At 42.8% G+C, this 15,628-nt stretch overlaps 2 protein-coding genes across 4 annotated transcripts in view; both read left to right on the top strand.

Moving 5' to 3' along the window:
- UBE4A (ubiquitination factor E4A) overlaps positions 1-3,456 on the top strand; it is a 49,386-nt gene extending 45,930 nt beyond the window's left edge. For all 3 annotated transcript variants that reach the window (XM_081155486.1, XM_081155488.1, XM_081155487.1), the window contains one exon: positions 630-3,456. In XM_081155486.1, coding sequence (XP_081011612.1) covers positions 630-756 — 127 coding nt within the window. In that variant the 3' untranslated portion in view covers positions 757-3,456. The remainder of the gene's footprint in view (positions 1-629) is intronic.
- A 1,317-nt stretch (positions 3,457-4,773) lies between these two features.
- On the top strand, positions 4,774-11,377 carry ATP5MG (ATP synthase membrane subunit g). Its single transcript, XM_081153043.1, has 3 exons — positions 4,774-5,518; positions 9,575-9,735; positions 11,175-11,377. Exons 1-3 carry the CDS (start codon positions 5,467-5,469, stop codon positions 11,271-11,273), a joined length of 312 nt encoding a protein of 103 aa, XP_081009169.1. The 5' UTR covers positions 4,774-5,466; the 3' UTR covers positions 11,274-11,377.
- The last annotated feature ends 4,251 nt before the right edge of the window (positions 11,378-15,628 follow it).

Below are 15,628 nucleotides of genomic sequence, written 5' to 3'. Positions count from 1 at the left end.
AAACCATAAACTGCATCTACTTGTAAGCAGTCAGCTGCTAAATCAGTTCACAAGGCTTTCTCCCTTAACATCTCATTCTGTTTTGAGAGCCCGTCACTAAAACTACAGCTCTTTGTGCTGACATGAGTGTGCAGGGCCTCTGCCTGAGGGAAACTGAATCAGGTATCTGAACAATGTTGAAATACAGTTAAGAAGCAGAAAGACAAAGTAGCTAGATAATCTGCAAAAAAAAACAAAACAGAACAACAGAAACCTCCTGAATCATTCTTTCTCATGTCACTTTTTTTTTGGGGGGGTATCTTTATTGATTTCAGAGAGAGGAAAGGAGAGGGGGAGAGAGAGATACAAACATCAATGGTGAGGGAGTCGATTGGCTGCCTAGCCCACAACCCGGGCCTGTGCCCTGACCGGGAATCAAACCCTGATCACCTGGATCCTAGGTCAACGCTCAACCGCTGAGCCACGCCCGCCGGGCCCGTGTCATTCTTTCTAACCTCCACTCAGCACTTCATTCAGTTCTAACACACTCTAGCTTCAGTCTCAAAGTGGGACCCCAGGTGTTCTAGTTTGGACTTAGGATGTTAGAACTTACGGAAATAACCCCATTTTCCTTTCTCTCTTTGTCCCAGTGACCAAACAGATCCCTTTAACCGTAGTCCCCTCACCATGGACCAGATCCGGCCAAACACAGAACTAAAAGAAAAAATCCAACGGTGGCTCGCAGAGAGGAAACAACAAAAGGAGCAACTTGAATAAATACTGTGACCTGAAAAAACCAAAACCAGCCCAGAGTGTAGATAAACAATTGTTTGTGATTTCTCTTGGGTTCTGTTCCTTTTTTTCTTTACTAAATTGGAGAACCAGTCTTGCTCTAATTATGATAATTAAGATTCCTAAGAACTTGACAGTATACTCTCCTGGCTTGCAGAAAATCCGTTCCTAGCACCACCAAGATTAGGAATCATCACTAATGTTTACCCTCTGCTTCTATCCTATTCTTCCTCCTTCCCTTTCCTGCCATAAATTATATTAACTTCAACTACCAAAACTCCCTGCAACCTTACTATTTCTCATCCAAGAACTGCTCAGACATCTTTGGTGAGCACTGCTTTTAAGTATATGACGTCGCATATTTCAGTGACAGCTGGTATTGTCAGAAAGTCCTGTTATCAAGGTATTGACTAGTCTTCCTAACCCAGACTTCAGCTCTTTCCCTTGTTACAGCTCTACAGTATTACAGGGTAACCTTTCACATGAAAGCAGGTGAAGAAAGGAATCTTACGCCATTCTGTTGATAGCTCTTAATTTTGTGTTACCTTGTAACTCAGAGATACAGTGGAAAACAAACAATCCCCCATGGGGTTGTCATTACCACAGAAAATAGCCCTACAATATTTTTAGGAGGATTAACAGGACAAACTTGCAGTTTTTGACACTATTCAAAAAATCCTGAGGTGAAAGAATAGAGGAGTCTGTTGGGCCCAGTTCAGCTTATGGAAATCAGTTGCTACAAGAGCTATGCTTGAGTAAAGATGTTGGACGACAAATATTGTCAGCAGGAAAAATGTCTAAATTTTAAGACACTAATATCAACAGTGTATCTCAGTATATACACCATGTGCTTTTTTATACTGGTTTAGCGTAAACTGAGTCCCACTTTAAATTGTCTCTTCTGTGGTAAGATGTATGCAGTGTATGGCCACCAACACACTTATTCTAGACAAAATTCTGAGACTGAAATGTATATAGTTAACATTTGGGCTTATGACCTGAATTCCAAGAACTGCTTCTAACTCAGCCTTAGGTCAGCAATTAACAAAGAAGGAATTTGAGGACAGCTTTGTTCACAAACCATTTTAAATATCAACTTAGCCCTGTGTAGTTAGTAGGTGGGTGGGCCCCCACTTTTACAAGTTGAGCTTGAGTTCCCTACTCAATTGTGCAGCTCATCATGCTAAGTGAGGCACAGTCCCCTATGGACTGTCTGTATCACTGTACCTATTAGGCCAAAGATACCCTAAGTGACAAGAAAAAGGTATGGTCTGGAAATGGATCATTGCTTCATTTAGAGGACATTATTGTTAACCATGGTGTCTTTCAAATAAGATGTCAGTTTCATAATATTCCAGGTTTCTGTCAACAGCCCTTGATATGTTTTTGATGGTATCAGCTGAAAAACCACAAATCAGAGGGCATACCACACTAGATATAAAGATGTTGCCTATTGCTGTGCTTGAAAATTAAAGGGAGGTCTAAGGCATGCCAGTGGCAGAATGTAAGGCAGTAAATTCAGTGTTCCCTGGGCCCTGAAGGCATGGTTGACAGGATTTGTTTATTTCCTTAAAATAAGCTTCATGTCATATTTATTATCCTCCTCTACTGAGAATGAACTGTATAAAATAAGCCTTTACCTACTTGCATTTATCTTCCAAACCCAATCTAATAGGATGTTTTCATTTTTAAAAGAAGACCAGAATTTTATAGGAGAAAATTGGAGGGAAAATGGGCACAAAACCTCAGAAGGCAGCTGTTCCCAGCATCTTTCTAGTCAACAACCTCTATGTTTGTATCTGTATCTGTATTCCACTTCCGTATTCAGTCTTCAGATTGTAAGCCTGTCCTGGCAAGCTTTTTTTTAAGCCCTTTTCCTGAAACTTACGAATGGCTATGGCACTGTTAATGCTGCTAAATGTCTTTAAACTCATTACAAAGGCAAGTGCATAGCTTAAGTCCACTATTGGTAAGGAAACCAAATAATTTAAGAACATCCCAAAAATGAGACTAAAAAATTATCATTTTGATACAGTGCAGTGCATATATGCACTTGGAAGCTTAAAGAGGTGTTTTGTTTTCTGGAACTATGAAGCAGCTCAAAATCTATTGGAGCAGACTCTCTGACAGACCTAGTTTTGTGTTGGCTTTGCTGGAGTACAACAGGAAAATGAAGACTCTTTAATCAGCTCTAATATTGCTTACTAAGAGGATAATACTAAACTTGGAAAATTAAGTAGGTTTTATCAAGCATTCTGGTTTTGTCTTTTTTTAAAGGATATGTAAAACCTGAACGAAACTTTGTTTTTAATGGTGCAGGTAAAGGTGCCAGTTGCTGTTTGGTATCACACTCTACAAAAGCGTCATTATTTTATTTGATGCCAGTTGCTAAGCAGCTGTTGCACAGAGCAGAAGTCTGCTGGGGTGCCTTTACCAGCCAGAGGCTGATGCTGCACTGTTGATGACTTGAGTACATAATGCACGTGCTCTAACTGCTAAACAGGAAAAGAACTTAGAAACAAAACAAAAAATGAAGAACAAAAACAACAAAAAGGTTGACTGAAATAAAACTTGAGATCAACATAACTGTGTTTTGAAACATTCCAGGAAGGTTATTTCTTGTCAAACTCACCTGGGGGTGTTTGTTCAAAGCTTGTATTTAATAAATGAGCACCTAACTTATAACCTTTGTTATCCCGTCCTTTATTACAGTATTAAAAGCTTGTGGCAGTTTCAGAAATCCCTCTGGAAATGTAAAGAACTCTGACCTTCACTTTTGTTGAAGGTAGTATCAAATTGTGACCTGGCCGACCTAACCTGCCTTCCCAGGTAACCTCTGGATCCTGTAATCTTTGGAAGATGAATCTCCTAATCAGCTCACTTTTGGCTTCACTTTTGTCTTTCATTTTAATCTTTTTTAAGTTTTTTTTTAATATGCCTTTATTTCAGAGAGAGGAAAGGACAGGGATAGAGAGAAACATCAATGATGCCCACAACCCAGGCATGTGCCCTGACCGGGAATTGAACCCAGATCTCCTGGATCCTAGGTAGATGCTCGACTGCTGAGCCATGCCAGCCGGGCTCATTTTAATCATTTATTACCATGTTCCCCTTGCCCCTTGTTTCTGTACCTCTGCCATGCAAGACCTCAGCCTAGATTAACCCTGTCATTCCCCTCTGCTCCAATATCCAAACCACAGACCACTGTTGGAGAAAAATGACATGATCTTTAGAATGATGCAACCACAAACTTGTGGTTTCTAGCACTGCCTAAAACCCTTCTGTGTCCTTAACTCCAACAGTTATTCCCTAACTGTTATTCCCTAACTCTAACCTCTTTCCTCAAGTTCTTTCCCACCCTCCCACTTACCCTTCACACTCAGGTGACCTTGCCTTCAACTTCACTAGAAAGACAGAGACTTAGAATTTTCACTTTCAGAATTCTCTCCCATCATCCCATCTGTGGGAAAGGCCCCACCTTTCCGAGTCTAATCCCTCCAACCTTCTTTCCTGCCTCATCAGGGATTTTGTCAGTCCCCCTTCTCTATCTTCAATTGCTTCCACATCCCTATTTGGTTTTCTGGCTTGTTTTCGTTTATAGCCATGTTTCTTCATTCACTCTGGCTTCTATCCTAATTTTTTTTAACTGCTCCATCTAATGTTTCCATATTGCCAAATTAACTTACCCATCCTTAATTGACCTCTCTGTAGTGTAAGGCAGCTGAGTCACTCCACTGAAATCCTGCTCTTGGCTCCTAATTTTCTGTCCACCTCCACCCCATCAATCCACAGGTTTGGATTCTGCCCAGGCTTCCCTAGGGTACCTTACATATTCTGTTTTTCTCACCAAATGCCACTTCCCTACTACTCGCTTTCTCCCAGTCATGCTCAGCTATAAAGCCTCAGCTCTGCAGTACGCGCTGTTCTGTTACACGCGGGCCCGAGGGCTCCTTGAACGCCTGCCCGGGTCCGCACGGCCCCAGACCCCGCCTCTGCCCTCGCGAGCTACGTGGCATTTATCAGACCCGCTCTGAAAGGAGCCTCTCCCTGACTTACAGGCCGGCACACTGGGAGCCCCCCGAGAGTGATGTCCCTGATTCCCGCCTAGTTTCCTGTGGCTGGTCAGGGAATTGGGGGGCCTGGGTTCCAGTGCTGACTCCGGACGCGGGGAAGCCCGGATTACAAAAGATCGGCTAAAGAAAGGCCGTGGGCGCCTGCTCTGCCCCTAGCTTCTCAAGTGCGGCCTAGGACCCTCTCTGCCTTTGAGACGCGATCGCATTAGCGGCGCCTCCCAGCCCAACTCGGCTGCGTCCCAAAGGCGAGAGCACCTCGGGCGGCGCGAGGCCGGGTCGGGAACGCGGGCGGCCCCGACGCATGCGCCTCCCCGCCCCTCCGCCCCCGGCTTCCGGCTTCCGGCTCCGCGCGGCTGCCCCGGGAGATGCCTGCTTCCCTGCGGAGCCGCGTGCTCCCCGCGGGCGCTCCGACCGCGTCCCCTCGTGCGCGCCTTCTCCTCTGCGGCTGGAAACGAAATTAACCAGCTAGGTGCCGGGAAGACAGTAGGACACCTGACTATCTCGGGCCGGCGCCGAAAGCGGAGGCCTGACCTTGGAAGCGGAACGGGGTCCTTCGGCGGGTCCTTCCGAGGGGTGACATTCAGCCGGTCGTTCCGAGCGGCCGAGTGTCCGTCCCGGCGCCATGGCCCAGCTCATCCGTAACCTCGCGGAGAAGGCCCCCGCGCTGGTGAACGGTGAGCGCCGCCGGACGGGCCCGCGGGGCGGGGGGGAGGCGGGCGGGGGGGCCCCGCGGGGCCGGGGCGGCGAGGCCGGAGCCGCCTCCCGCTCGCCCGGCCCGAGCTGCACCGTGAAGGGCGGGAGGGTGCGGAGCCCGCGGCGCCGCCCGCGCCCCCGGGCCTGCAGGGTGGGAGCGGGCGCGCGAGTCGGGGGCGGCCGGGCGAGGGAGGGCCGAGGTGTGCGGGAGCACATAGGCGGCCTCCTGCGGTCGTCGGCTTCTGGGCAAAGCGTCGAAGTCTGCCGAAGCCCGGGGTGGGTGAGCGCTTGAACGGGCTTCAGCTTCTGCACTGGCAGGCTCTGGAGGGGTTTTCGGGGAGCCGGACTGCAGGGCGAACGGGCGTGTGGACGCAGCCCTGCTCCTGCGCTCAGCACTCGCGCTTTCTCTGTTGGACGCAGCTGCCGCTTCCCCGGCTCCGGAGCTGTGTTTCCCAGCCCCGGCGGCCACAGCCCGGCAGCGGTCGCTCGGTCGGTGTTTCCGTTGTCGCTCGGTAGCAGGCTTTTCATTCTGTTCGCGAAGTGAGGGAACTTACACTGACGGAAGCTTTCTCACTAGGGGTCGGTACTCCCGTCAGCAGATCTCTTTAAGTGGCTTTCGCCCGGGTTTGATTATGAAATGTGGATAGACTTTTTTAAGTACACTGTGGCATTTTCCGTTCTCTCCTCCTTTCCTCCATCGCAGCCGAACAGTGAGTTACTGAAGGCCTCCCAGTGCCAGGAACTATAAATCACTATTCTCTCCCGCAGTCTGCTAGCCCACACTTCCTAGAGAGCTCCAGTTTCCTACGGCCATCAAGGCATCTGTCTGACAGAGCTCTGCAAGTTTACAGAAGTAAAAGAAGGATTAGGGGCTTCGTTCTTTGAACTTTGGATGATGTTAAGTTTCAAGTGGCTTTCACATCATTTAGATGGTGCATGTTGGGGAATTGCAAACTCATTTTAATAATAACCCGAAAATAAAGGTAATACAAAAATAACTTTATTGTGATGTAGGTAAGCCCTTTCCTCTATTATTGCGAATAATTGCAAGGTAATGGTGGTGGTCCTTCCAAAAGTACTCAGAAGTCAACTGGGGCCAGAATGTTAAAGTGGAAATGTACTTTGCTTTATAACATAACTCAGCTTATTAAATGTGAATGTTAAGTGCATAATAAAAATTACTGCATCTGGCCCTAGCCAGTTTTCTCAGTGGTTAGAGCATTGGCCCGCAGACTAGAGGGTCCTGGGTTCAGTTCTGACCAAGGGCATGTACCTCAGTTGCAGGCTCCATCCCCAGCCCCTGGGCGCTTGTGGGAGGCAACCATCATTGTGTCTCTCTCACATCGATGTTTCTCTCTCTCCCTTCTACTTTCTGAAAAATAATAGAAGAAATATCCTCAGGTGAGGATTAAACAAAACAAAAAATTACTATGTCTCTTAATTCCTTTGGAGGACAAAGAATGTTAACAAATAAGTAATTTTATCATTAAACTTTCCCACAAAATTCAGAATATGTATGTTTTTTCCTATTACTAAACTTCAGACTTTATTTGGATTTCATTAACCTCTTTGTTCTAAGAGCCCGCCCAGGGTCCCACATTGCATTGAGCTGTCAGTCTCCCTGGCTCTGGTGTATGACAGTTTTCCAGTCTTTCCTTACCTTTCATGACCTTGACAGTTTTGAGTTATCTATATGAGTATGTCTAGGTATCCTATAAGCATGTTCTCCAGTCTAGATTTGTCTGCTGTTTTTCTCATGATTAGTCTGGAGCTGTGGATTTTGACAAAAAAAGACCACAAAAGTGAAGTGCTCTAATCACATACCAGGACGTGTGTGATATCCATACAATGTCGCTGGTGAAATTAGCTTTCATCACTTAATGTTAAGGTAATATTTGCTAGATTTCTTCACTGTAAAGTTACTCTTTTTCCCTTTCTATTCTTTGAAACACGTAACTAAGTCTAGCCCGTGGTGTAGGGGTGGGGAGAGAGGCGTAGCAGCTCCATCGACAGGGATTCCTTCTGCAGGACAGAGGATCGACGTACATTTAAGTGGAACTCTTCTATGAGAAAGATTTGTGTCTTCCCCATTTATTTATTTGTTCAATCACTTATTGTATGGACTCCTGTACATTTATGTCATACTTCCAGCAGTATGTTATTTATTTTGTGCTCAAATTTTTGCAGCCATAGCCATTGAGAACTCTTTGAGTTTGGCACCTCTGTCCTTTTGACTTCCTGGTACTGCAAGATTCTTCAGGCTCATCTTTTCCCTGCCCAGCCTTAGAATCAGCCATTTCTCCAAGGAGCCCTACTTCCTTTTATTGGACAATGGTTTTTTGAAACTGGATATATTCCTTGCTACTAAACTATATTATTGCTTCCAGGCCCTCTTAGTGAACAGGGGTGTATGTGTGTGTGTATGTACACACAAAACCATGTGTATACATGCATATATACAATTGTTTCTGTACCTGTCTGTATACATATATTAAACTAAACACGAGTTCACTTGAATGTCTCCAACTCTAACCCAGTACCACAGGATTTACTCTTGCTTTGCTTTTCTATCTGTAACTTCTCTGTTAGAGTACAGTTTGCATACAGTGTACTGATTTTTTTTTAAAGGATAAAATATCTGTGTATTGATGATTAAATTTTAAAGAGAGTTACACAGACTTTGTACTTTTTTAAAACATTTATGTTTAGAGAGAGAAGGAGGGAAACATCAATCAGCTACTTCCCTCACGACCCCTGTGGGGGATGGAGCCCACAACCTAGGCATGTGCCCTGACCGGGAATCAAACGGGCAACCTTTCTGTGCATGGGATGATTCCCAACCAACTGAGCCATACCGGCCTGGGCAGACTGTACTTTTTGATAGCCTCACCCTCAGGCATTTATAATTCTATTTAGAACTCTCTTAGAGCTTTGTGTCTGCCTAAAAATTCATTCATTGTCCTGGCTGGAGAGCTTGGTTAGAGCATCATCCTGATGCACCAAGGTTGCAGGTTCTGTGGCGGTCAGGGTACGTGCAGGAATCAACCAATGAATGCATAAGCGGAGCAACAAATTGATGTTTTTTTTCTCTCCCTCTCTCCTTAAAATCAATTAAAAAAAAATTTACCCATAGCCTTAAAATAGAGGATGACGGAAATAGTGATTCTAAGAGTAGTGAAATACTAAACGCAGGCAGTTAATAATAGGAAAAGTACCAGAAGCCTTGGATCTATCTTTGAACAATAGATACTCTATGGATATTCGTGCGTTTGTGTTTTTATTACATTTGTCTTGTAATTTTTTTAATAAAATGCCTTCCTCTTGATGAAATCACTAGCATAGTCTCACATCTACACTAGTTGTTAAAAATCTTTTTTTCTTGAAATAGTAAATACTTTGAGGAAATTTATCTTGGTAATAGATTCGAGTTTTGGCTGCTCTTAACAATACATATAGGTATTATTGTTATTTGTGATGTTTTGAAGGAGGATCAGCTGTGATTTTGTTAAAGAAAGATTTGATCCAGCACATATTGATGAGTGCCAAAAATGGATAACTCCATCTGGATTTGTAGCCAATATTTTGACAGATTTTTATCTTAGTCTGAAGGATGCCATTCTGCTCCTTTCTTTCCCTATCACACCTCTTTCCTCCAAATTTTCTGGTCTCTCTACCAAGAAAGTGTTACATTGCTGCTGTTTTCTTGTTTTTGAAACCAACTTCCCATAACTTTACAGTTAACTAGATTTGCCATTCATAAATAAAGTAGCAGTACTAGCTGCCCACTAGTGAAGTCCTGGCATAATTGAATTTGCTTATAGTTCCTGCCTAATTGAACTTCCCTGTGACACAGGTGTTCTGCATCTTTAAAAGCCTCTTATTACCAGGGAACTGCTTTGACTTTTCACACCGGGTGCACATTTGCTGCAAGCAGTGAATGAATGTGATGCATGAATAAATATTTGTGTCCAGCCCACACATCTGCTTCTTTTGGTCTCTAGTGAGTTCATCCTGTTTTGTTTTGTTTTGTTTTCCAGCTGCTGTGACTTACTCAAAGCCTCGATTGGCCACATTTTGGCACTATGCCAAGGTGGAGCTGATTCCTCCAACTCCTGCTGAGATCCCCACAGCTATTCAGAGCTTGAAAAAAATAGTCCGCAGTGCTCAAACTGGTAGCTTCAAACAGCTCACAGTTAAGGTAACTATGTGCTAAATGAAAACTTATGGCCCTGGCCAGGTGGTTCAGTTGGTTGGAGAGTCATCCTATACACCAAAAGGTTATGGGTTTGATCCTTGCCTGGGGCACATACGGAGGCAGCCAGTCAATGTTTCTCTCTCACATCGATGTTTCTCGAAAATCAGTTTTTTTAAAAAACATATCCTCGGGTGAGGATTAATTAAATAAATAAATGAAAATGGACGCATAATAGAAAATGTCTTCCCTTGGGATTTTTCTGATTGTTTTGATTAATATATGTATTTTCCAGTAAAGCTGAAACTAACATGATGAGAGATAATCTCTTTCTTGACTGCTGATTGGGCTTATATACCTTTTCTGTTTCTATAAAAAGAAGTGAGTGTTTTTATTGGGCAACTTTCTTTGCCTTCCTATTTTGGTTTGTATACTAAAATAGGAGGGCTTACTTTGTTGATTCTGTACTTTTTTTTCATCTATAATCCTATAACTATCCCCAATCTGGCCTAAAGCTCTCTTAGAATGTATCCCAGTCAGACAGCTAACATTCATATGAAGGATAATATCAAACCCTAGCAAGCATGTAATACAGTGTGAAGGATTGTGGGATTCTGTGGAGATAAAATACAAAGACCACAAGAATTAGAACTTGTGTTTTATGCTTGTTTGCGTGATTGAAGCGTAGGATAAAAAACCCTAAATAACTAAATTATTGTTGACTTGAGAAACTACATCCTGGAAAATACGGTTATTTTTCAGGAAACTTTCAATATTTCTGGTCTAATTTGAAAGGAAGAATTCACTTTCAGGTCTAAAAGGAAAAGGTTCGATTTTGTTGTGAAAAGGTATTTTTTTCCACAGCTTCAAGATCCATGTTTGCACTTACATGTAATACTGCTTTCTGGAACCATCTGTACTTTTTCTCTTCAGGGCAGTAAAACATTGATTTGTGAAACTGAATAATTACTAAATACAAGAGTTAGGCAAAAAATGATGTCTAAAGAGAAGACAGAGCCTTTTATCTTCCAACAGATTTTCCCTAGTCAGATAGAAATGTCTATTCAGAGACTTGCCTTCTTCCCGTAGCCTCCTTTCATATGAATGCCCTGTCTGAACGTGTCAGCTGTTTCCAGGATGTGGGTTGTTTTAGGGCTCATAAAGCGTCTCATAAACTAGTAATGAAAGTGTTAAGTCAGTTCAGATCTTTAAAGAATGCTTTGAAAGAATTTATAAGCTCTGAACTGCTTACCTTACATAATTGAAAGTTCAGAGGATCTAAGCAGTTGAACAAAGTTAACATCAGTAATTCTTGACTTTGACTAGAACTGCCTCCTAATTTTAATAGCATCCTTATATTCTCTGTCATTTAATCCTGGAAAATAATAGTTTTAAATATGTAAGAAAAAGATGCACATTAAAGTTTATGCTTTTTTCCCCCCCAGGAAGCGTTGCTGAATGGTTTGGTGGCCACTGAGGTGTGGATGTGGTTTTATATTGGCGAGATCATAGGCAAGCGTGGCATCATTGGCTATGATGTTTGAAGACCAATCTTTAACATCTGTTTCTTTTTGGTTTATTATTTCAATGTTCTTGGACCACGAGTGATCAGAATTGTAATGAATAAAAAAAGATATGTCAAAGTCAATGTTTTCTGTATCAAATACTGCATGGAAAGGTCATAATTTCTCTTGATGTTCAGTTGGATTGTCTTTTGCTTTAATAACACTAATACAGCTCTAAATGCATGCCTTTGCTTAGCCTGAAAATGGAAAGCATATATGTGAATATAACAGCCTGGTGCATGTATTTATGAGGATAACATTTTAATTTGAAGGTTGGAAATAGGATATTTTATTTCCAGAAATGTTGGGAGAAAGGCCTTGAGAAAAGTAGAACTTGCTGCAGTAAGAGAAACAGCATTACCATGTGCTAGACTTAAATCATTATCACTAGTTAAAGAATAAAATTTGGATGATTTCTCTTTGCTAAAATCAGAGAAAGACCTTTTTGACGATACCTATGTCTGTAAAGATTGGGATATTTGGTGGGTTGTTGTTTTTCCTTTATAACATCTTTAACGCCAAGGCAGTGAATGAGAACCATGACCTCCATTTTTCATCTAATTTTGATATGTGTATCATTATTAATCTATCTAGTTTTATGATTTTTACAACCTATCTTTGCTAAAATAAGATACCCTATGGATAAACAAGGTTATAATTTAGTATCATCAATGGATCAACAAAGTATATTATGTCCTAAAATAAATAGAAGTGGTTGGTTGTCAGTCTACCATCTTGGGCCATTTTATTGATATAGGAGAGACTTATTCATTCATTGGCTTTTCTGGGGGTCTTAACCATCTTTGAATGGCTCACTGGTACTTTATGAATCCATTGTAACTCTTACAGCCCCTGCCAGACATGCAGTACCAGCTGATGATAACCAGAAGATGAGCGCATATTGGAAAAGCATCGTGGCTCACAGCACAGTGCTCATCCTTTACCAGTATCAAACATTTATCCTGTCAATCCCAGCTTTTCCCACTACATTTAGAACACCGCTGCTTTCGCTTAGTAAGTGATAGACAGTGTTCAGAGAGACCATTACTCTTCTGAGATAGGAAATAATGCCTAACACTACTTTTGCAGTAAGCATAGGTGGTCAAAGCTGAAACTGCCTCTTCAAAAGGCATTCCGTAACCTTTTTTAAATTCTCACCCAAGGATATTTTTCCATTGATTTTTAGAAAATGGAAGGGAAGGAAAGATGGGAAAGAGAGAAACATCAATGTGAGACACATCGATCGGTTGCCTCCTGCACTCGCCCCAACAGGCAGAAATTGAACCTGTGACCCTTGGGTGCTCTAGCCGACCCTCTGACCACTGTGCCACACCAGGATTTTTTAATTTTTTTTAAGAAAGAGAGAGAGAAACATCGATCTGTTGCCTCCCTTACACCTGTGCCCTGGCCGGGAATCAAACCTGCAACCTTTTGATGTACAGAATGATACTCCAACCAACTGAGCCACAGTGGCCAGGGGACATTCAATAACTTAAAATACACATAGCAGAAGACTAAAAAGATACTACAATAATGGTGATCTTTATGAATTTCTCTGTTTCAAACTGTATTAAAATTAAGAAATGTCTAATTTATATGTAATGGGATTTTTTTTTTTTAAACCACATAGTCACCCCAGAAAGTTTTCAGAATAAACATTTACTACTCACTTCGCTGCTGCTTCCTCCCCCTCTGCCATACAGCACACCTATGATGTATGGTGGCTAATCTTGCAAGGATAGAATTTTTGTAGGGTAAAATAGCGGTGGACTCCTCCAAGGGGCCACCTGACTTCACCAGGCCTGTTACTATTTGCCTTCTTAACCCTAACCCCTAAGGTCCTGTTTTGTAGTAGAGAACTGGTTAGGCTCTTTCAGAGCTAGTGTGCCAAGGGCTCACCACTAACAGCTCATTCCTCACATACTTACTGTGTGTCTCCTAAATCCTGGCGCTATGCTAACTGTTAGAAGCATTCGTGAACAAGACTGTATTTAACTGTCACAAGAGGTCAGCTGAGACAGGTAATTAAGCATGCACTTAGAATAATATGACATGCTGTAATGGGAGTGGAAGGTAATGCTTGAGAGTCTAACCCGCACTTGAGAGGGGGCCAAAGGGAAGCTGTCAGAAGAACTAATAACTAAAGTAACCAGAAAAATAAGAACTAGCTAAGCAGAATGCACAAGGTATACTGGGCAGGTGGAACAGCCTGTGCGAAAGTGGCACATTGGAGGTTCTGAAAGAAGGTAAGCATGGCTGAATCGCCAGGTACAGAAGAGTAGTGAGGTCAGCCCAGAGATAGTGGAGACCAGATCATGAAGTGCATTTAATGCCATATTAAAGAATGCACTATTTTAGGGACAGTGAATGGGAAGCCATTGAAGGATTTTGACAAGGCACAATCTCTGCAACCCAGATACATGCCCTTGACCTGGAATCGAACCTGAGACCCTTTGGTGTATGGGCCGGCGCTCTAACCTCTGCACACTGGCCAGAGCAATACTATTTACTTCTTAAATATTTCATATTGGTATAGCACTTTACCTTTTCGAAACACTTGCACTGACTCATTTAGCCCTCAAACTTCCCCTGAGGCACATGGCATAGATGACAGACCCGTTTAACAAGTCAGGGACTAAGCAGAAACATGATTTGGCTAGGGTTCCATGAGTTTTTTTGTTTTTATTGATTTTTAGAGAGAGAAACATCAATGTGACAGTGAAACATCGATTGGCTGCCTTTTGCATGCCCCCGACGGGATCGAGCCCACAACCTGGGCATGTGCCCTGACCGGGAATCGAACCAGCATCCCTTCAGTGCACTGGAAGATGCCCAACCAACTGAGCCACACCAGCCAAGGCTAGGATCCCATGAGTTTTAAGTGATGGAACCACTAACTGGGCCAGGCGATGATCCCATGTTGTAGGCTGTGCCCTGACTTGGCTCCTGACCACCTTTTAGACCTCACTACATAGTTTCAGCTCCGTTCTGTATTTCTGAGTATTCTCAGTCCTGGTTTGCCCTACTGTCAAGCTCTTTAAGCTTTATTGTCCCATCAGATGTCAGCCTACTTAATCTCATGTAAAGTGATATCTAGCTTTGTAGGGCTTAATATTTCCTAATTATCAGAACATGAATTGGTACAGCTGTGATCATTCTTGAGATGAATAAAGTAGCAATTCCCGCAGAGGTTCCCTTAGCAGGAATTTACACTCGACCTGATACTAATACTGACCTTCAAGGCCTTGACAATCTGCCTGTCACGTTTCTAAATCTCATTTTGCTACAAACCACTGTTTCAGCCACCCGATTTCTAACCACTCCATAAAAACTCCACAGTTAAATCGCAGCTTCCGGTTATACAGGATGGGCAAAAGTAGGTTTACAGTTGTAAGCATGGGAAACAGCTTGTTTTATCAGTACTTATTAATTACTATTATTTATTTGTATTATTTGTTTTGTTGTTATTTCACATCTTTACATGTGATTTACCTTTTAGGTAATGATGGCTGGTAATTGACCTATTTTTGCCCACCCTGTACCCTCTGCCCCTGATTGTTGGCAGTTTTCTACCAATCGCCAGGCCACTCTTCTTTCTTTCTTGACAATTTTTTTTTCTCCTGGCTCACTGCCGCTCTTCAAAACTATCTTAAATCTTGGCAATTTCAGCATACACATGGGTCAGTGGATTTCAAAGTATGGTCCCTGGACTGCAGCAGCAGCAGCATCACTAGGAAACTTAGAAATAAAAATTATCATGCTCTCCCTAGAAACTCTGGGGTGGGATCTGGCAATCTGTTTTAATTAGCTTTTCATGTAATTCTAATTAATGCTAAAGATTGAGAACCATTGACATAAATGATCCAACAGACTGGCTTCTCAGTTTCCTTGAAAAGTCCAATGATTTTGTCTTTCACCCTCCTTGAGCACTCAGTCCCATGTCATTACCAGTAATTGCCAACCACTCCGTAGTTTGAATGTCACGCATCCCTCTCTGACCACCGCAACTACATCAATTCAGAGTCACCATGACCATTAATAAATTGATGCTACTGTCTCCCTCACCACCTGGATGCCCTCTCTTCCTTCCTCACCCAACTTGCTTGTAAACCATGATCAATCACGATCACTCTCCAAGACACCCTCAGCTTCCTTGCCTCTCACTCACTGTTGTACCCATTTGCCAAAACTACATCCTTGGCTAAAGTCTACCTGCTCTGCACTTGCACCCATGTAGCTGGAGCAAACTATCAAGGTGGCTAGTCTCACTGTCTATTCATGATCAGAACCTTCAGAAAGCGCTTCATACCACCTGATAATCATCCTGTATTTCT

Source organism: Miniopterus schreibersii, assembly GCF_964146895.1.
Source record: "Miniopterus schreibersii genome assembly, chromosome: 12".
NCBI classification, from domain to species: Eukaryota; Metazoa; Chordata; class Mammalia; order Chiroptera; family Miniopteridae; genus Miniopterus; species Miniopterus schreibersii.
The sequence above is the reverse complement of the archived record's forward strand: the minus strand, read 5'-3'. Positions and strand labels throughout refer to the sequence as shown.